The sequence below is a fragment of the Cherax quadricarinatus genome, chromosome 52 (assembly GCF_038502225.1).
Source record: "Cherax quadricarinatus isolate ZL_2023a chromosome 52, ASM3850222v1, whole genome shotgun sequence".
Taxonomy (NCBI): Eukaryota; Metazoa; Arthropoda; class Malacostraca; order Decapoda; family Parastacidae; genus Cherax; species Cherax quadricarinatus.
Window position 1 is genome coordinate 12,652,238 of NC_091343.1, and position 24,082 is coordinate 12,676,319.

A 24,082-nucleotide genomic window follows, 5' to 3' on the forward strand; every position below is an offset into this window, starting at 1 on the left:
TACTGCTAGATGAACAGGGGCAGCAAGTGTAAGGAAACATGCCCAACTTTTCACCCATACCAGGGTCAATCCCTGGATCCTCAGTGTGTGAGTTGAGGATGCTATGAACCAAGCCACAAAATTTGGAGAAAAGAGAGGGGAAACAATTCTGTTAAGACTAATTCCTGCCAGTCTTTGTCTTGTGAGATATACCAGGATTAGGGGCAGGATTTATTGAAGGTTGGGAAGAATATACTATACTTGGTTGTACAGCAGCTGAAATATAACTAATTATAGCATTATCCTGAAAGATTAGTCTTAATAATGTCCTTGTTTTTAATTAGATCATAATTTTTATATGCTTTAAAATGAGTTATTGGATAAAAAGAAGGCTCAGTATATCATGCATAGTATTAGAGTATGGGACTATTTAACGCTATAACTAATATGTTGCCTTTCTTTCTAGAATGAAGAAATGCAACAACAGATAATCAAAGAAACGTTCCAGCTGGTGTCCAAAAGAGATGATAATGTTTGCAATTTTCTCGAGGGTGGCAGGTGAGAGATGTTGCTTATCTTTCCATGCTGTTATATCATTTTAATTAGAGAATGATTGAAAAGAGTCTTTCCCAAGAACTTTTATTCTGCAAATTACTTGTTACATACTTAAGTATCTGTAAATTTTAATTGTTGCTTGTTGACAATGGCTAACAAACCTTTTAGAGTAGGGCTTGTGTTACAAGTGACAGCTTTAACCCTTTGACTGTTTTCGACGTATAAATACGTCTTACGAGCCAATGTTTCTGACTTATATATACTCAATAATTCTAGCGGCTTCAAATCAAGCGGGAGAAAGCTGGTAGGCCCACATGTGAGAGAATGGGTCTGTGTGGTCAGTGTGCACCACATAAAAAAAATCCTGCAGCACACATTGCGTAATGAGAAAAAAAAACTGATAGTTTTTTTTGGAATAAAACGCCGACTTTGAGGTGTATTTTCGTATAGTATTTATCGTTGTATTCGCGTTTTTATGGTCTTAGGTGATAAAATGGAAAACATTACAGAAATGGAGATGATTTTCATTACTTTGACGATGAAAACGACTTTGAAACTGAGCTCAAAGTAGTGGAAATGTTCGATTTTTACCAATGTTCAAGAGCAAATAAATCACACCACACGTCCAATACACGTCAACTGAGGAGTCTAATATTCTTTCACTAGTGCAATGATATTATTTATACCATTTTTACAATAATGCAGTAGTCTGCATAACAGTAAATTTTGTATTTTTTTGTATGAATAAAAAATCAAAATAGAAAGCAATAATAATATAAGAGGGGCCTAGAGATGTGACTAATGAACAGAGCATATGTTATTTTAGTGCCACGAATGTCTACCTTGTTTATTCTGGACCCTATTTTGAAATTGACATCTTTTTTAGTTTGCATGAAATTGGCCAGATTGCCAATTTCTGACCACCATATTGGGTAGTCCAAATTAGTAAATGGAAGGTTTCTTGTACTCAGCTGATAGATAAAATGGAGTTCTAAAGAAATAGCTATGAGTTTGGTCAACTGGAACAATGGAATTGGCTGAAAATAGGGCTCAGAGTTGGCGAAATCGCCGATACGCATATGTCGCCAAGACTGCTAACTTCGCAGGAGCATAATTCCATGAGTTTTCGACCAAATTTCGAACTTTTGGTGTCATTACCATCGGGAAAAGATTCTCTATCATTTCATAGGATTTTTTTTTTTTTTTTTTTTTTTTTTCTTTTTTTTTTTTTTTTTTTTTTTTTTTTCAAAAAATGAGCGACATAGAATGACAGTTTCAGAGAGGGGCCTGAAACAGTCAAAGGGTTAATGACTCTACTTAACAGATTGTTTCACTCACCAACCACTCTAATGCCAACCCAGCACTTTCCTACATCCTTTCTAAATCCAAACTTTTACAGTTTGAATGAATTCATTACTTTGAGGTCTTACTTTGTTGGATATCCTCAGTACCCTATTTGTCTCCTTTATTTGTGGCCGACTTCCACATCTCCCCTCATTCTACACATTTCAGGAGAGTGAAAGTTCAGGTCCCTCAGTCTATCTTCCTTTGAAAGATTCCTTATACATTGAATTAATTTTGTTATCTTTCTCAGTATTTTGCAGTACTTTCTGGATTTTTTAATTTAAGGAAGGTGAATGTCATTTTATTCATAAATTTCTGTATACATCCAGCTACTTTCTTTAGCTTTAACTCTATTTGAAACCCCTGACCTAATCCCTTTTATTTCTTTCCACAAACTCTCCCACCCCCTTCAGCTTTGTTTCACTTAAAGCCAGGACATCCAGTTTTTCTCATTCATAACATCCACAATCGTCTCTTTCTTATCATTCATACAGCATCCACGTACATTCAAACATCCCACTTGGATGGTTTTCTTCTTTTTCGTTTTAGTAGGCTATACGGGAAAAGGGGTTACTAGCCCATTGTTCCCAGCATTTTAGTTGACTTTTACACCACGCTTGGCTTATGGAGGAAAGATTCTTATTCCACTTCCCCATGGATATAAAGGGAAAGGCAATAAGAACAAGAACTATTAAGATAAAATCAAAGAAAACTCAGATGAGTGTGTGTATATAAATGTGTACATGTATGTGCAGTTTGACCTAAGTGTAAGTAGAAGTACAAGACGTACCTGAAATCTTGCATGTTTATGAGACAGAAAAGACACCAGCAATCCTACCATCATGTAAAACAATTACAGGCTTTCGTTTTACACTCATTTATGGTGGACTACCTGGGATAGAGATCTCTCTTGTCTCAGGTAGTCGACGATATTCTTTTAATGTGGGTAAAAATGTTGTGGAGGACGTAGTGGGTAAATTTGGGGTGCCATGGGTAAATGAAAATGGCGAGCCTTTAATTGAGCTGTGTATAGAAAGGGGTTTGGTAATAAGTAATACATATTTATATATATAAATATATGTATATATATATAGATATATGTATATATATTTATAGATATATGTATATATATATATATATATAGATATATGTATATATATATAGATATATGTATATATATATATATATATATAGATATATGTATATATATATATATATATAGATATATGTATATATATATATATATATATAGATATATGTATATATATATATATAGATATATGTATATATATATATATAGATATATGTATATATATATATAGATATATGTATATATATATATAGATATATGTATATATATATATAGATCTTCTTCTTCTTTCAACGTACCAGCCGTATCCCACTGAGGTGGGGTGGCCCAAAAGAAAAAACTGAAGTTTCTCCTTTTAAATTTAGTAATATATACAGGAGAAGGGGTTACTAGCCCCTTGCTCCCGGCATTTTAGTCGCCTCTTACAACACGCATGGCTTACAGAGGAAGAATTCTGTTCCACTTCCCCATGGAGATAAGAGGAAATAAACAAGAACAAGAATTAGAAAGAAAATAGAAGAAAACCCAGAGGGGTGTGTATATATATGCTTGTACATGTATGTGTAGTGTGACCTAAGTGTAAGTAGAAGTAGCAAGACTTACCTGTAATCTTGCATATTTATGAGACAGACAAAAGACACCAGCAATCCTACCATCATGTAAAACAATTACAGGCTTTCGTTTTACACTCACTTGGCAGGACGGTAGTACCTCCCTGGGCGGTTGCTGTCTACCAACCTACTACCTAGGATATATATAGATATATGTATATATATATATAGATATATGTATATATATATATAGATATATGTGTATATATATATATAGATATATGTATATATATATATAGATATATGTATATATATATATAGATATATGTATATATATATAGATATATGTATATATATATATAGATATATGTATATATATATATAGATATATGTATATATATATATAGATATATGTATATATATAGATATATGTATATATATATATATATATATATATATATATATATATATATATATATATATATATATATAGATAGATATGTGTATATATATATATAGATATGTGTATATATATATATAGATATGTGTATATATATATATAGATATGTGTATATATATATATAGATATGTGTATATATATATATAGATATGTGTATATATATATATAATGTGTATATATATATATAGATATATGTATATATATATATAGATATATGTATATATATATATAGATATATGTATATATATATATATAGATATATGTATATATATATATAGATATATGTATATATATATAGATATATGTATATATATATAGATATATGTATATATATATAGATATATGTATATATAGATATATGTATATATAGATATATGTATATATATATATAGATATATGTATATATATATATATAGATATATGTATATATATATATAGATATATGTATATATATATATAGATATATGTATATATATATATATAGATATATGTATATATATATATATATAGATATATGTATATATATATATATAGATATATGTATATATATATATATAGATATATGTATATATATATATATATATATATATATATATATATATATATAAATATATGTATATATACCACAGCTTCCCTATCTTCATCAACATTTAACAATTCCTCAAAATATTCCCTCCATCTTCCCAATACCTCTAACTCTCCATTTAATAACTCTCCTCTCCTATTTTTAACTGACAAATCCATTTGTTCTCTAGGCTTCCTTAACTTGTTAATCTCACTCCAAAACTTTTTCTTATTTTCAACAAAATTTGTTGATAACATCTCACCCACTCTCTCATTTGCTCTCTTTTTACATTGCTTCACCACTCTCTTAACCTCTCTCTTTTTCTCCATATACTCTTCCCTCCTTGCATCACTTCTACTTTGTAAAAACTTCTCATATGCTAACTTTTTCTCCCTTACTACTCTCTTTACATCATCATTCCACCAATCGCTCCTCTTCCCTCCCGCACCCACTTTCCTGTAACCACAAACTTCTGCTGAACACTCTAACACTACATTTTTAAACCTACCCCATACCTCTTCGACCCCATTGCCTATGCTCTCATTTGCCCATCTATCCTCCAATAGCTGTTTATATCTTACCCTAACTGCCTCCTCTTTTAGTTTATAAACCTTCACCTCTCTCTTCCCTGATGCTTCTATTCTCCTTGTATCCCATCTACCTTTTACTCTCAGTGTAGCTACAACTAGAAAGTGATCTGATATATCTGTGGCCCCTCTATAAACATGTACATCCTGAAGTCTACTCAACAGTCTTTTATCTATCAATACATAATCCAACAAACTACTGTCATTTCGCCCTACATCATATCTTGTATACTTATTTATCCTCTTTTTCTTAAAATATGTATTACCTATAACTAAACCCCTTTCTATACAAAGTTCAATCAAAGGGCTCCCATTATCATTTACACCTGGCACCCCAAACTTACCTACCACACCCTCTCTAAAAGTTTCTCCTACTTTAGCATTCAGGTCCCCTACCACAATTACTCTCTCACTTGGTTCAAAGGCTCCTATACATTCACTTAACATCTCCCAAAATCTCTCTCCTCTACATTCCTCTCTTCTCCAGGTGCATACACGCTTATTATGACCCACTTTTCGCATCCAACCTTTACTTTACTTTAATCATGTATCTCTCCCTCCTGCGTTCCAGGGAATACAGGTTTAGAAACCTCAAGCGCTCCCAGTAATTGAGGTGTTTTATCTCCGTTATGCGCGCCGTGAAAGTTCTCTGTACATTTTCTAGGTCGGCAAGGCAGGTGAAATTGCCGACCTAGAAAATGTACAGAGAACTTTCACGGCGCGCATAACGGAGATAAAACACCTCAATTACTGGGAGCGCTTGAGGTTTCTAAACCTGTATTCCCTGGAATGCAGGAGGGAGAGATACATGATTATATACACCTGGAAAATCCTAAAGGGACTAGTACTGAACTTGCACACGAAAATCACTCACTACGAAAGCAAAAGACTTGGCAGACGATGCACCATCCCCCCAATGAAAAGCAGGGGTGTCACTAGCACGTTAAGAGACCATACAATAAGTGTCAGGGGCCCGAGACTGTTCAACTGCCTCCCAGCACACATAAGGGGGATTACCAACAGACCCCTGGCAGTCTTCAAGCTGGCACTGGACAAGCACCTAAAGTCAGTTCCTGATCAGCCGGGCTGTGGCTCGTACGTTGGTTTGCGTGCAGCCAGCAGCAACAGCCTGGTTGATCAGGGGCTGATCCACCAGGAGGCCTGGTCACAGACCGGGCCGCGGGGGCGTTGACCCCCGAAACTCTCTCCAGGTAAACTCCAGGTAAACATAATTCTTGAATTTACACCTTCATATTCTCTCTTCTCCTTCCATAACTGATCATTTAACATTACTGCTACCCCTTCCTTTGCTCTAACTCTCTCAGATACTCCAGATTTAATCCCATTTATTTCCCCCCACTGAAACTCTCCTACCCCCTTCAGCTTTGTTTCACTTAGGGCCAGGACATCCAACTTCTTTTCATTCATAACATCAGCAATCATCTGTTTCTTGTCATCCGCACTACATCCACGCACATTTAACCCTTTGACTGTCGCGGCCGTATATATACGTTTGTGAGGTACCGTGTTTGACGTATATATACTCATAAATTCTAGCGGCTTCAGATCAGGCAGGAGAAAGCTAGTAGGCCCACATGTGAGAGAATGGGTGTGTGTGGTCAGTGTGCACCACATAAAAAAAATCCTGGAGCACGCAGTGCATAATGAGAAAAAAAAAACTCCGACCGTTTTTTTTAATTAAAATGCCGACTTTGTGGTCTATTTTCGTATAGTATTTGTGGTTGTATTCTCGTTTTCATGGTCTCATTTGATAGAATGGAAACTATATTATAGAAATGGAGGTGATTTTGATTAATTTTACTATAAAAAGAACCTGGAAATGGAGCACAATGTGCAGGAAATGTTTGATTTTTGCCGATGTTCAAAAGTAAACAAATGATGTCATTGTCCAATAAATGTCCAAATAGCCATTCTAATACGCAGTCATGAATGGGTTGATGTAATTTTTACAATTATTACAGTATTGCAGTAGTCTGCATAACAGTAAATCTTCTATTTTTTGTTTGAATAAAATTTCAAAATAAAAAGCAAGAGTAATATCACAGGGACCTGGAGACATGACTGATGAACAAAGAAAATCTTATTTTAGAGCCAGGAATGTCTGCATTGTTCATTCTGGACCTTATTTTGAAATTGTCGTATTTTTTAATTTTCGTGAAATTGGCCAAATTGCAAATTTCTGACCATGTTATTGGGTAGTTGAAATTGGTAAATGGGCAGTTTCTTGTGCTCAATCGATAGAAAAAATAGAGTTCTGAAGAAATAGTTATGAGTTTGGTTGACTGGAATAACGGAATTAGCCGAAAATAGGGCTCAAAGTGGGCGAAATTGCCGATTTTTAAATATCGCCGAAGTCGCTAACTTCGCGAGAGCGTAATTCCGTCAGTTTTCCATCAAATTTCGTTTTTTTGGTGTCTTTACAATCGGGAAAAGATTCTCTATCATTTCATAAGAAAAAATAATTTTTTTTTTTTTCGAATATTTTGCGACACCAGGAGCAACTTCAGGATTGGGCCCTTCGACAGTCAAAGGGTTAAGCATCCCAGTTTTATAAAGTTTTTTTTCTCTTTTTTAGTAAATGTCTACAGGAGAAGGGGTTACTAGCCCATTGCTCCCGGCATTATATATATATATATATATATATATATATATATATATATATATATATATATATATATATAATCTCTATCTATCTATCTATCTATCTATCTCACACACACAGTAGCATTCAGTGAAGAGGCAGGGCCAGGCGCTGAGTCCCGACCCCTGCATCCACAATTAGGTGAGTACATGCACACACACAGTAGGGCCCAACTTATACGGCAAGTTAGGTTCTGGGCTACCACTGGAAAGTGAACATAGCTGGAAACTAGAGTGCCATTTTTTCCATTTATAAATGCATATAAATGCCAGATAACTAGTTTACAGTAACATATATTAATTTAGCAATAGAACTAGGCATTTAAAACAATAAAAAGTAAAATACACACACAGTACACTCAATACTTGCCTTAAAATTTTTGTAGTCTTAATGTAGAGTGAGAGGTGAGTAGTATTTATTTGTAGGAAGCCAGGGGTAGGAGATATGGTAGCGATCCAGGCCACCCCACCCACACATAATACACTATGACATTTAAAGGGCCCTAGAGCGATAAAATGCATATACAGTACACTCATTACTTACCTTAAAATATTTATATGTAGTCTTAATGTAGGGTGAGAGGTGAGTAACTAAGGTAAAATGAATAGACGAGAGAGACAGAATGAGTAAATGAGAGAGGAGAGAGATGTGGAGTTATGTAAACATCAGATGAACGTGTCTAGTTTTGGTTCATACACGTAATATCTCATATTTATGTTAATTTATTTGACTCTGGTTGTATTTATCATGTTTATATGTTACATAGTGTGTTTATTATATAATTTTGGAAAAAATATCATAGATGGATTAATGAAAATGTTTATATTAATGTAATATACAACATTTAATACTCTTCAGGGTGATTATTATTGCTTATTATTATTATCATTATTAATATGGCATCCTCAAGACTAATAAGACACTCTTAGTGATTTTAATGTGTACCTGCAGGCCAACACAGTGTGTAAGTTTATTTAGGTACAGGTACACATAAGTATAATTAACAGAGTACAGTGGACCCCCGCATAGCGACTTTAATCCGTGCAAGAGGGCTCATTGTTATGCGAAATGATCGGTATGCGAATGAATTTTCCCCATAAGAAATAATGGAAATCAAATTAATCCGTGCAAGACACCCAAAAGTATGAAAAAAAAAATTTTACCACATGAAATGTTAATTTTAATACACAAACTGAAAAAGGCATGCACAATTACATGACACTTACTTTTATTGAAGATCTGGTGATGATTGATGGGATGGGAGGAGGGGAGAGAGAGTGTAAGTGTTTAGAAGGGGAATCCCCTTCCATTAAGACTTGAGGTGTCGAGTCCTTTTCTGGGGTTACTTCCCTTCTTCTTTTAATGCCACTAGGACCAGCTTCAGAGTCACTGGACTTCTTTCGCACAACATATCTGTCCATAGTGGCCTGTACCTCTCGTCCCTTTATGACTTCCCTAAAGTGTTTCACAACATTGTCAGTGTAATAATCACCAGCACGGCTTGCAATAGCTGTGTGAGGGTGATTTTCATCCATGAAGGTTTGCACTTCAAGCCACTTTGCACAGATTTCCTTAATCTTTGTAGTAGGCAATTTCTTCAATTTCTCTCTCCCCTCCTTCGAACCAGTTTCCTCAGGTCTGGCCTCTTGCTGTTGAAGTTGATCTATCAGCTCATCAGTGGTTAGTTCTTCATTGTCCTCCTCCACCAACTCTTCCACATCATCCCCACTAACCTCCAACCCCAAGGACTTTCCCAATGCCACAATGGATTCCTCAACTGGCATAATCCTCTCAGGGTTAGCCTCAAACCCTTCAAAATCCCTTTTGTCTACACATTCTGGCCACAGTTTCTTCCAAGCAGAGTTCAAGGTCTTCTTAGTCACTCCCTCCCAAGCTTTACCTATAAGGTTTACACAATTGAGGATATTAAAGTGCTCTCTCCAAAACTCTAAGAGAGTCAGTTGAGTTTCTGAGGTCACTACAAAGCACCTTTCAAACAGAGCTTTTGTGTACAGTTTTTTGAAGTTTGCAATAACCTGCTGGTCCATGGGCTGCAGGAGAGGAGTGGTATTAGGAGGCAAAAACTTCACCTTAATGAATTTCATGTCCCCATAAAGTCGCTCTGCCACGTCTGTAGGATGACCAGGGGCATTGTCTAACACCAGGAGGACTTAAGTTCTAATTTCTTTTCAGTTAGGTAATCTTTCACATTGGGGGCAAATGCATGGTGTAACCAGTCATAGAAAAAGTCCCTAGTGACCCATGCCTTACTGTTTGCCCTCCACAGCACACACAAATTCTCCTTGAGGACATTCTTTTGCCTGAACGGTCTGGGAGTTTCAGAGTGATACACTAATAAAGGCTTCACTTTGCAATCACCAGTAGCATTGGAACACATCAACAAAGTAAGCCTGTCTTTCATAGGCTTATGTCCTGGGAGTGCCTTTTCCTCCTCAGTAATGTAGGTCCTGCTTGGCATTTTCTTCCAAAACAGGCCTGTTTCATCACAATTAAACACTTGTTCAGGTTTCAGTCCTTCACTGTCTATGTACTCCTTGAATTCCTGCACATATTTTTCAGCTGCTTTGTGGTCCGAACTGGCAGCCTCACCATGCCTTATCACACTATGTATGCCACTACGCTTCTTAAATCTCTCAAACCAACCTTTGCTGGCCTTAAATTCACTCACATCATCACTAGTTGCAGGCATTTTTTTAATTAAATCCTCATGCAACTTCCTAGCCTTTTCGCTTATGATCGCTTGAGAGACGCTATCTCCTGCTAGCTGTTTTTCATTTATCCACACCAATAAGAGTCTCTCAACATCTTCCATCACTTGCGATCTCTGTTTCGAAAACACAGTTAAACCTTTGGCAAGAACAGCTTCCTTGATTGCCTTTCTGTTGCCCACAATAGTAGCGATGGTTGATTTGGGTTTCTTGTACAACCTGACCAGGTCGGCGACACGCACTCCACTTTCATACTTATCAATGATCTCTTTCTTTATCTCTATAGTAATTCTCACCCTTATTCCTGTAGGGTTGGCACTGTAATAATACGAAATGTTCCGATTGTATGCTTGGATGTTACCGCGGAGGCTGGCTGGTAAACAATGCCACCGGCGGCACATGTGAGGCTGGCTAAGGGCGCACATTGGACGCGTCTCGGACAAAGAGCGGTGAGCGGGTTTTTGAGCGGTATGCGAGGCAAAATTTTTGCGATAAAAGCGAGCGGTATGCTAATTGAACGTTATGCGATGCGTACGGTATGCGGGGGTCCACTTATGTATAAAACATGAAATAACTTTAAAACACTTGAAGTTCTGGAAAGTTTCCAGAAAGTTTCCAGACATAATGGAGAGACACAGAGGTTACGGAGAATGTAAACAAACTGGGTGGGGTGCGGTGACCATATTAGAAAGTCAGGTGGGTGGAGCTGTATAGTGAGTTTTGGTCATAATTTGAAATGTATGTATTAGCGGAACACCGTAAGGTGGGGAGAAATGGGTGTTATGTTAATGCTACAGTATACAATACTACCAACAAGTAGATGAGTAAGACACATGTCATGGTTTGGTATCTGTTGCTGAGACATTGCACCCACTCTGGTAGATAGGTGGTGATCAGTCTTTCAGCCTTGAAGTAGCAGTAGTTTGAGATGGTCAGCCTCAGCCTTGGTAAGTGTTTATCTCTAAAACTTCAGTCAAATAAAGCTTAGGCATGAGAATGTAGCCATTTATGCTGGAGCCAGAAGTGATGTGCCGAAGTTGAGATTGCATCACAGGAGGCAGGGCTCAGTAGTTTAAGTATGAACCTAAGAATTGAGAAGTACTGCAGCAGCCCTATTGGTCCATGCTAGACATGTCCTCATATCCAATTCTTCTCATTTATAACTAGTGGTTGAGCAACAAAGCTGTAGGTGTTCTCTGTAACCAAGACCCCAATGGAAATAAGTCACTCTGACTTTTTTGGGTTATCCTAGGTTCTCTACACATATGCTGCTATGTATGATAATTCTATGTAACTGTATTTGTGTATACCTGAATAAACTTACTTACTTACTTAACTGTGGGGTTGCTGTGTCAGACAAATTTCATTATACTAATGGTGGGCCCCACCCCCCGTGACACCTTTCCCACTTACATACCTCACTTCTGGCTCCAGCATAAAAAGGCTGTTTTCTCACACTTTAGCCTCATGTTGATTGAAGCTATGGAGCTGAACACTTATTATGGCTGAGGGACTGACCATCTCAGTCTAACTTGCTCAAGGCTGAGGGTCTGATAACCTCATACCTGCCTCTCCACTATTTCTGTTATCTCTGGTATTTAAGTCACCTCAATATTTTGACTGAAGAAGCTTGCCGAGTAGGTGAAACCAATCAGAAATAAAGATGCCAAACTGTTGCACATGTTGTACACAGAAAATGGGTATTGCATATTTCTTAACCAAGGTAGACTTTCATGGGTGATAGAAACTAACAAGTTTACTATAATTTATCTTACAAATTTATTTAATCAGTAATATCTATTACACGTCTAACTGATTTCAGATCAGGAGCTGATTGTCCCCAGTGAATACTGTATTTGGTTCTACATGTAATCTTGGAAATGCTAGTCTTCTAAATTTTTTGTAGCTAACAGCTTAATGATTTTTATTGCAGTTTGATTGGAGGAGCTGACTACAAGTTAATATACCGCCATTATGCCACTTTGTACTTCGTCTTTTGCGTTGACTCCTCAGAAAGTGAACTTGGAATTTTAGACCTGATTCAAGTTTTTGTAGAAACCCTCGACAAGTGCTTTGAAAATGTGTGTGAGCTAGACCTTATATTTCACGTTGATAAGGTAGGTAGATATATTTTGCCACTTACACATTTTTTAATGATCCTTTAGATATTTTGGGAAAATATTTATCATGGGTGGCAATTAGAAAGCAATGATTAAAAGAAGAATAATGTATAAAACAAGAGTTAAGTGTTACTATGTAAGTCTTAATAAGGAGGATGAAGGTAGATATGGAATGTAAAATAAATCTGCTTTAAGGTATGCCTCTTTCAGTCCTGCTGTACAAAGGCAGAGTTATAAGTGTTCAAAAAATATACAGTAGGGCCCTGCTTTACAGCGTTTCGCCTTATGGCATTCCACTAATATAGCAGTTTCAAATTATGACCAAAATTTGCTATATGGTGTGCCCCACCTGGTTTGTTTACATTCTTCACGAGCACATCTCTCTATTATGTCTGGAAAATTTCCAAAATTTCAAGTGTTTTAAAGTTATTGCATATTTTATATATACTCTGATAATTGTACTAATGTGTACCTGTACCTAAATATACTTACACACTGTGCTGGCATGCAAGTACACATTAAAATCACTAAGAGTCTCTACTCAGCGCCGTGTAATAATCTCTTAGCCGCATTAAATGTCGTATGTTACGTTAATATAGACATTTCCCTTAATCCATCTCTGATATTTTTTTCAAAATTATATAATAAACATGCTACATAACATATAAACATGATACATACACCCACAGTATAAAAATTGACATAAATATGAGATTTGTTTACCAAGTGGTTTATATTAGTGTCGGAAGAATTACGTTTTCTCTAGTCAAACACCAGTTACATACTTAACTGTAGAAAAATATTCCTTCTGTCTAGTATAGCTATTCACAACCCTTGTGGGTTTAGCGCTTCTTTTTTATTATGATTATAATAACTTGTAATAATTTGTAATAATAATCACTCTGAGTAAGTAAGTTTATTCAGGTATACACAAATACAGTTACATAGATTATCATACATAGCAGTATAATCCATCTATGATATTTTTTCAAAATTATATAATAAACACACTGCATAACATATAAACATGATAAATGTACCCACAGTAGAATAAATTAACATAAATATGAGATGATTTGCTAGTCAACTTGTGGAATGAACTAAAACCATACATGTCCAGCTGGTTTGTTTACATAACTCTATCTCTATCTCTCTATCTATCCCCGGGAAGCACTCTGGCTCAACAGGTACATAACAGGGAAATAATGAGGTTTTGTGAAAAGTACTCTTTAAACCAACAGGTAATTGATCCCACTAGAAATGAAAATATCCTGGATTTGATATTCACAAACAACGAGGAACTGATCAGAGACATAACAGTTTACAAAACTATTTACTCTGATCATAACATCATAGAGGTTCAAACTAGTATTAACTCAGGGGTAGGAAACTGCATCACTAAAGTTAGAGACGGGATGTTCAGTAAGTTTAATTTTAACAACCATAGAATTGACTGGGAAAAAATAAACCCAAGAGCTATCAGACATACCCTGGGAATCAGACATGAGCACCCTAAATTCCCACCAGTGCCTAGAGAAGCTGAATACAGAAGCATACAAAGTATGTATGAAACATGTACCATTGAGGAAACCCAGAGGAAGATCAGATATAGAGAGAGAGTGTAGGAGATGGTACAGAAGAAGAAAACGGGTTACTGAACTGCTTAAAAACACAAATATGCTACAACAGAGGAAAGATACTTAGCAGAGAGATCACTGAATTAGAGCTAAAACTTAGGATGTCATACCTCACAGAAGTACAAAGGGAACAAAGGGCCATACAGGTTATTGCAAGAAACCCAAAATAATTCTATTCTTACACAAAATCCAAGCTAAGAACTACCTGTAAAATTGGACCACTACTGAGAGGAGACTCGTATACTGACGATGAACAGGAAATGAGTGAAATCCTAAAAGAACAGTACGAGTCGGTGTTCAGCAACCCACTAAATGACAGCAAGGTAGAAAATGCAGAAATATTTTTCACTCCAGAAGAAGGCTGCACAGACCATCTAACTGACATTAGTACAAATCCCATAGATTTCAAAAAAGAAATGGAAAACATGCCCATTCACTCAGCACCTGGACCAGATTCATGGAATGCTCTATTTATAAAGAAGTGCCAAGTACCACTAGCATGAGCCCTCAGTATTCTTTGGAGAAAGAGCTTAGATCTAGGTGAAATACCGGAGGCCTTAAAGAGTGCAGACATAGCTCCTTTGCACAAGGGACGTAGTAGAGCACTAGCTAAAAATTACAGACCAGTAGCCCTAACCTCTCACATCATAAAAATCTTCGAAAGAGTGATGAGATGGCAGGTTACAAATTTCATGGACCAGCACAACCAACATAACCCGAACCAGCATGGTTTTAGAGCAGGACGATCATGTCTATCACAGCTGCTGAACCATTTTGACAGAATTACGGAGGCACTGGAAGACGACCAAAACGCAGATGTGATTTACACAGATTTTGCAAAGGCGTTTGACAAATGCGATCATGGAGTGATAGCACACAAAATGAAGGCCATGGGCATTACGGGGAAGGTAGGCAGATGGATTTTCAGTTTCCTAACACACGCAACACAAAAAGTAGTAGTGAACAGGGCAAGATCCAGCATCAGCGAGGTCAAAAGCTCAGTGCCCCAAGGCACTGTCCTGGCACCCCTGCTGTTCCTCATCCTCATAGCAGACATAGACAAAAACACCTGGCACACTTTTGTATTATCATTTGCAGATGACACTAAAATAAGCATGAAAGTCAGTACGGTACAGGACACTGAAAAAGTACAGGAAGACATAAACAGGGTTTTCCAGTGAGCAGTGGAAAACAACAAGACGTTCAATGGTGATAAGTTCCAGCTGCTTAGGTATGGAAAGAATGATGAACTCAAAAGGAGCACTATATACAAAACTCAAGAGGATCACCAAATAGAACGTAAGGAACACGTAAAAGACCTAGGAATAATTATGTCAGCGGACCTTTCTTTTAAAGACCATAACAAGACAAAGATCACGACAGCCAGGAAGATGACTGGGTGGGTATTGAGAACTTTCAAAATGAGGGAAACATTGCTGATGGTGACACTCTTCAAATCGCTAGTACTCCCTCACTTAGAATATTGCTCAGTGCTGACTGCCCCGTTCAAAGCAGGAGAAATATCAGAGCTGGAACAAATACAGAGATCGTTTATGGCTCACATTGAGCCAGTAAAGCACCTAAACTACTGGAAACGCCTGCAAGTCTTGAACATGTTCTCATTGGAGCGGAGGGGGGAGAGGTACATGATAATATATACCTGGAAGGTACTCGAGGGCTTGGTCCCAAATTTGCACACTGCCATAACAACATACTGGAGTGAGAGATATGGGAGGAAGTGTAAAATAAACCCAGTGATGAGCAGGGGTGCGGTGGGGACAATAAGGGAACACTGTATCAACATACGGGGTCCCAGACTTTTCAACATCTTACCAGAAGATATCAGAAACACTGCTGGAACAAGTGTTGAAGCCTTCAAGAGAAAACTAGACAAGTATCTTCACCAGGTGCCAGATTAACCAGGCTGTGATGGATATGTGGGGCAGCAGGCCTCCAGCAGCAACAGCCTGGTTGACCAGACGAGCCTGGCCCATGGCCGGGCTCAGAGAATAGATATACTCTCGAAATTCTTCAAAGGTATATCAAAGACACTCTCTTATTCGTTTACTCGCCTCTCGCCCTACATTAAGACAACAAATATTTTAAGGTAATTAATGAGCGTACTGTATGTGCATTTTATCGCTCTATGGCGCTTTAAATGCCTAGTATTTAATGTGTGGGTGGGGTGGCCAGATGGGGTTATGATACCTAACTACCCTACTATTTACCTTGCACCCTATATTAAAACCATTAAGACTACAAATATTTTAAGGTAAGTATTGAGTGTACACTAGTAGTATATGCATTTTATTTCTCTAGGGCTCTTTAAATGTCAAAGTATATTATGTGTGGGTGGGGTGGGGTAGCCTGGCTGGCTACCAGTCCTACCACGCCTAACTTCTTACAAAAAACACTACGGTCGAACCTCAAATTTCGAACTTAATCCATTCCAGGAGCTAGTTCTAAAGTCGAAAAGTTTGAAAGGCGAAGCAGTATTTCCCATAAGAAATAATGGAAATATAATTAATTCATTCCAGAAACCCAAAAATATTCATAAAAAAATACATTTTATAGATAGTATTACATTATAGTTTTACATACACACAACAAATGTAGTGTACAATTGTTAATAAATTTAAATAAACATATAACATTTTTACTTACTTTTATTGAAGATTGGTGATGGCATCTGGAAGATAGGGAGGAGAAGAGAGGGAGTTGGGGTTAGTGTTTAGAAGGGAAATCCCCCTCCATATGGTATCAAAACCTTCTCTGGGGTTACTTCCCTTCTGTCTTTTAATGCCACTAGGACCAGCTTGAGAGTCACTTGACCCCTGTCTCGCAAAATAACTGTCCACGGTCAACTGTTTCTGGTGCCTCTTTAAGATTTCCCTAAAAGGGACATGGTTCTGTCACTGAACTTGTTGCAAAGATGGCTTGTTTCAGCTTGCTCAGGGTGGTACTTCTCCGCAAACATTTGGACATAATTTCACTTGGCGCAAATCTCCTTAATCTTGGAATCGGCATGCAACTTCCTTGCCTTTTCACAAATAATTGTCTTTGAAACACTATCGCCTGCCATCTCTTTATCCTTGATCTACACCAGCAACAATTTCTCAACCTGATCGATTGTCTGTGGTCTTTTTTTTGGTTAGCATATCAACACCTTTTATTTTTATATAGCTGGACTTGAGTCCTGGAAATGGAAAGTACAATGCCTGCACTCTAAAGGAGGGGTTTGGGATATTGGCAGTTTGGAGGGATATATTGTGTATCTCTATATGTATATGCTTCTAAACTGTTGTATTCTGGGCACCTCTGCAAAAACAGTGATTATGTGTAAGTGAGGTGAAAGTGTTGAATGATGAAAGTATTTTCTTTTTGGGGATTTTCTTTCTTTTTGGGACACCCTGCCTCGGTGGGAGACAGCCGACTTGTTAAAAAAAAAAATCAACGCCTTTTGCAACGTCAGCTTCCTTGATTTGTTCTTTCTTTGCCAGGATAGAAGCGATGGTAGACTTGTTTTTCCTGTACATCCTAGCAAGCTCAACAAGTCGCACACCACTCTCATACTTCTGTATTATTTCCTTCTTCACATCTATGGTGTTTCTCACTTTCTTTACCACAGGGGTACCACTAGCAAGTTTCTTTGGGCCCATGGTAGCTTATTTCACAGTCCCACAAGCACTAAACACAATGAATTAATCGTAAAATGTTTTAATGAGACCGCAGGTTAGTGTTCACTCAAGCATCAACAAAGCCAGACTGGCTCACGGCGCCGACGCGGACAGAGCGGGCTGGCGGACAGGTCCAGTACCCAGCGGTTCGAAAGAAGGGGCGAGTTCAATAATAGGGACAAAGTTGGTTTGAAAAAAAACAGTCGATTTTCAAAGAGTTCGATAAGCGATACATTCAAAATTTGAGGTTCAACTGTATTCACTTCTCTCCATACATTAAGACTACAAATATTTTGAGGTAAGTAATGAGTGTTCTGTGTGTGTATTTTACTATTTATTGTTTTTTTAATCCTTGTTCTATTGCTGACTTAATATATGTTAGTGTAAACTTATTATCTGGCATTTATAAGTGGAAACAAATGGCGTTCTGCTTTACGGCGATGTCTGCTTTCCGGCAGTAGCCTGGACCCTAACCTGCCGTATAAGTGGGGCCCTACTGTAATAGAATTAAGTTCATTAGAAATTAACAAATTTAGCATTATAGGAATAAATTAAAAGAAAAAAGAATTAAGAACTTTTAAATGAAATTTGTAAAAGAATATAGCCCAGATTATTTTATTATTATTATTATTATTATTATTATTATTATTATTATTATTATTATTATTATTTTTATTATTTTTATTACTAACAAACTAGTGGAGTCTCAGAAGAGCCCATGTTGGATCCATATTGGGCCTTATGTATATTAATCCCTGCTCTCAAACTTCCTCTCAATGTCAAAGAATTTAAAAAAAAAAAATTGTGTAATGATAGAGAATCTTTTCCCGATGGTAATGACACCAAAAGTACGAATTTGATGGAAAACTTACGAAATTACACTCGCGAAGTTAGCAGTGTTGGAGATATACATTGCTGATTTTGCTTACTTTGAGCCCTATTTTTGGCCAGTTCCATTGTTCCAGTCTCCCAAACTCGTAGCTGTTTTGCGAGAACTCCATTTGTTCTATCGATTGAGCTTAATAAACTGCCCATTTACCAATTTCAACTACCCAATAAAGTGATCAGATATTGGTAATTTGGCCAATTTCATACATAATTCAAGTAATGCTGATTTCAAAGTAGGGGCCAGAATAAACAGTTCAGACATTCCTAGCACTAAAATAACATTTTCTCTGTTCATAAGTCACATCTCTAGGTCCTTCTTATATTACGCTTGCTTTCTGTTTAGAATTTTTATTCACACAAAAAAATGAAGATTTACTGTTATGCAGACTACTTCATTATTGTAAAAATGGTATAAATAATTTCAGAACATTTGTGAAAGCATATTAGACCCACCAGTTGATGTGTATTGGATGTGTGGTGTGATTTGTTTACTCTTGAACATTGGCAAAAATCGAACATTTCTGCTACTTTGAGCTCAATTTCAAGGTACTTTTAGTCTGAAAACCATTCAAAATCGTCTCTGTTTCTGTAATATACAGTGGTACCTCAGTATATGTCCACTTTGGAACGAGGTCAACTTCGTATATGCCCTGTTTGGATGCGAAAATTTTTGCTTGGTATATGACCTTTGTTTGGAATATGACTTGAGTGCTAGAACTTGTATGGGTCAAAATGAGTAACAACACCGCACGCTAATCTTGTTTACCCCTCTCTCGAGACAAAGCCACGACTGCCTACTCGCGTCAGCACACCCGTTGCTGCCATTCATTGAACAACCTGCTCTGTAACTCTGTGAATTTTCACAGGCCATAGTAGCATTGTCTGGAATGACCAGACAGTGTCACATTTCCATAACATCCTGAGGAGAAGGCAGAAGCAAAGTTCTACAGACAGATTTTTAGAAAAACTCAAACCTGGTGAACTTCAGCCAGGTCTAGATAGGGAAATAGACAGAAAAGAGAAGGGGACTCTCCTTCCTAACACTAATATTTCCTCCTCCTCCCTTCTCAACACTATCCTAGTAGGCACTCGACTCTTTTCAGCAGAGTAAAGTGAGGTTAAATTTGCATTTATTTCATTTAATTCTTTTATATTTATGTATGTATTTTAGTATTAAGCAGTGTTTAAATTACATATTTTAGTACGTGTTAAGCAGTGTTTAAATGATTTTATACAACCCCATCAGTGTATAATATGCCAATAACAATAGAATTTTTTCATGGGAACGGATTAATAATTTTCCCCATATATATTTCTTATGGGAAAATTCGTTTGGTATACGTCCTGTTTGGTATAAGTCCAAGGTCCTGGAATGGATTAAGAACATATACCGAGGTACCACTGTATCTTCCATTCTGCCAAATGAGACCAAGAAAACAAAAATACAACCAAAAATACCATACGAAAATACACTGCAAAGTCAATGTTTTAAACCAAAAACACAGTCGGAGTTTTTTCTCTCATGCACTGCGTGCTGCAGGATTTTTTTTTAATACTGCACACACTGAGCACACAGACCCATTCTCTCAAATGTAGGCCTACCAGCTTTCTCCCACCAGATTTGAAGGCGCTAGAATTTTGGCGTAGTATTACGGGACCAACACTGGCTCGCATGCCATAATATTACGGAACCAGCAGTGAAAGGGTTAATGACCTAATGGATATAAGCTTATACTCTTCCTTATTTGTGGATGATATCAAAGCAATGAGGAAATGTGTGCTGGAGAGGAGGGAGGGAGGCTGCAGGAACACATTATTAGGCTTTAGGAACTTGGTTTGAAGAAATGGTGAAGGAATTTTAACCCCAGCAAAGCAGTTATAATGTGATAGATTATAATACTGATAGACAATAACATCAGAAAGGCAGGGAAATAATCTCATGAAACAGGTCATGAAAACAATTCTGAATAGTTATTACCTAAAACCTGCCCCTTGGAGTTCACAGAATAAATCAGCAGCACATGTTAACTTGCAGATATAAAAATCTAAAGGCACAGTACTATGACTGGAACAATGCACAAATAACCTGCATATAGGAGAATGAAACTTATGATAATGTTTCTATCCAACTTGGTGTGACTAATTAATGGTCCAGATCAGACTGAAACATCACAGGTTTCATTTTCCTATGTGCTGGTTATTTGTTTATTGCAGATATAAGGGACACTTGGAAACCTGAACAGATTCATTATAAAAACTCATTCAGATAAATGCTCATTCCTACAAGTTTATCCAGCGTACTAGTACTCAGGTGAGGATTGTGCCTGACATACTAATATGCACAATTTTTCATGTCTTCAAATATACCAACTACCAATATTTTTGACCTCAACACAAGTGTTTGGGTCTCCTGCAGCCTCTTCATGCCTTTAAAAAAATCTAAAACCAGACAGGTTCAAGTAGTGTATCATGGGTAACACTCAAACTAGAATAAGTAAATAATGAAATCAGGACCTGTTGTTCCACCACCAGCAAACATGTTGTGGAACTGTTAGGAAGATGCCTTATTCATTCCAAATTCATTATGGTTTTATGATACTAACAGTGCACTCAAGCCAAAAAGCACATCATGAAGATTTAACCCACGATAAGCCAATGCATTACGTGGGACATATTTCAATAAGTATTACACCTTGAAGCAGTTCTGATGTCTCACGATTTCTTTAGTTTTATATGGTTTACAGTGGTTCTGAAGGCACATAAATGTTATGGGCTTAGAAATTAAAATATATTTATATAACCCAGGATATTCCCTCAAACCTAAATACTGTATATAACACAATAATTAACCTAGGAAACCCCAGTAGAGACAGTGTAACCTATTTTCATGTTTTGTAACATATGTATTACTTGTACGCAAAGTTGGAAGATGAGAGTAGTAAAAAAATAGAATAAAAAGCAGTTATTAACACCAATTTATACTGTATATTTTAAGTGGAGCAGTGTTGGGCTAGGCATTTACCTCTTGTTTGAAGTACTAAAACACCTGGAAATACATCTAATATCATAAGAAACTCGTGTACACAGTATTAGACACTAAAAATAATAAACAGCTGAAGACAATCATATTTTTGCATCAGTAAACTGTAAGACTCAAATGTCACAGGCATATTTATGCTGCTGTTGCTGATGAGTGTTTATTTTTTCAATAACCTCAACACAATAAAATCATAAATTTTTATCAGACTCTACTCATTTTAATCATCTTTGAAAAATGGTTACAGACTGGGCCGCGGGGGCGTTGACCCCCGGAACTCTCTCCAGGTGAACTGTAAGTTTTTTTTTTTTTTTTTTTTTTTTTTTTTTTTTCTCTCAATATCTTGCTACACACAGGAAATTTATTTTCTGGGCATGCCACAGTTAAAGGGTTAAATATAAGTCACCTGTATGGCACTCACCCAGTAACAGAAGGAAATATGAGGAATTCTGAAATATATCTAGAATTATGCCTGATTTAAGGGGAAATCAACTGTTAAGAAAGAATGCAAGAGCTAGAAGAAGAATAAAGAAAAGATGTGATGTGATCTTGATACACTAAATTCTCTGGGGCATAGAGAGGGTGGATCAAGAGAGTATCTTTAGCAGAGAAGAAAAAGGAACAAAAAGGCATGGTTGTAAATTACAAACCCAATTGAGTTACAGGGATATCAAGAGCCACTTAATAAAGAAGTGGTATGAATTGTACATTGGCTTCATACAGGAGGGGGTTCAGAATTAGTTAAGATGATATTTTTTCAGATTTTTAACCCAGAGAGTTAGCCACCTAGGGTAACCCAAGAAAGTTAGTACGTCATCAAGGACTGTTTGTCTTATTTCATTCTTGTCCCTCCAGGATGCGACCCACACCGGTCGGCTAACACCCAGGTACCTACAGTGGACCCTCTGTTTTCATGTTTAATCCGTTCCAGAGAGATTGCCGAAAACAGAAATCGGTGAAAACTAAAACCATTTTCACCATAAGAAATAATGTAAATCCAATTACGTAATCTGTTCCAGACACCCAGAAGTATTAACAAAAAAAATTTTTTTACCTTAAAGATAGATTTATACACTCAAAAGAATGAACATTCAACATGACACTTACCTTTATTGAAGGCTGTTGTTGGCAGATTGAAGACAGGGAGGAGGGGAGAGAGGTTATTCTTTGGAAGGAATCCCCCTCCATAAGGACTCTAGGTACGAAGTCCTTATCCAGGGTCACTTCCCTTTGTTTTTTAATGCCAAATCTTTCCATTCTATTCCACATTGCACAAGTCTCCATTACTACCACCATCACAACCACTACCACCCTCTACCATCACAACCACTACCACCCTCTACCACCATCACAACCACTACCATCCTCTACCACCATCACAACCACTACCACCCTCTACCACCATCACAACCACTACCATCCTCTACCACCATCACAACCACTACTACCCTCTACCACCATCACAACCACTACCACCCTCTACCACCATCACAACCACTACCACCTTCTACCACCATCACAACCACTACCACCCTCTACTACCATCACAACCACTACCATCCTCTACCACCATCACAACCACTACCACCCTCTACCACCATCACAACCACTACCACCCTCTACCACCATCACAACCACTACCACCCTCTACTGCCATCACAACCACTACCACCCTCTACCACCATCACAACCTCTACTGCCATCACAACCACTACCACCCTCTACCGCCATCACAACCACTACCACCCTCTACCGCCATCACAACCACTACCACCCTCTACCACCATCACAACCACTATCACCCTCTACCACCATCACAACCACTACCACCCTCTACCACCATCACAACCACTGCCATCCTCTACCACCATCACAACCACTGCCATCCTCTACCACCATCACAACCACTGCCATCCTCTACCACCATCACAACCACTACCACCCTCTACCACCATCACAACCACTACCATCCTCTACCACCATCACAACCACTACCATCCTCTACCACCATCACAACCACTACCATCCTCTACCACCATCACAACCACTGCCATCCTCTACCACCATCACAACCACTGCCATCCTCTACCACCTTCACAACCACTACTACCCTCTACCACCTTCACAACCACTATCACTACCACTCTCTACCACCACCATAACCACTACTGCTCTCTACCACCATTACAACCACTACCATC

At 37.4% G+C, this 24,082-nt stretch overlaps 1 protein-coding gene across 4 annotated transcripts in view; it reads left to right on the forward strand.

Moving 5' to 3' along the window:
* The window catches only part of or (AP-3 complex subunit sigma-2 or), a 75,857-nt gene that overhangs the window by 18,364 nt on the left and 33,411 nt on the right, over positions 1–24,082 (forward strand). For all 4 annotated transcript variants that reach the window (XM_070096071.1, XM_070096073.1, XM_070096072.1 and 1 more), the window contains 2 exons: positions 446–537; positions 12,456–12,639. In XM_070096071.1, coding sequence (XP_069952172.1) covers positions 446–537; positions 12,456–12,639 — 276 coding nt within the window. The remainder of the gene's footprint in view (positions 1–445; positions 538–12,455; positions 12,640–24,082) is intronic.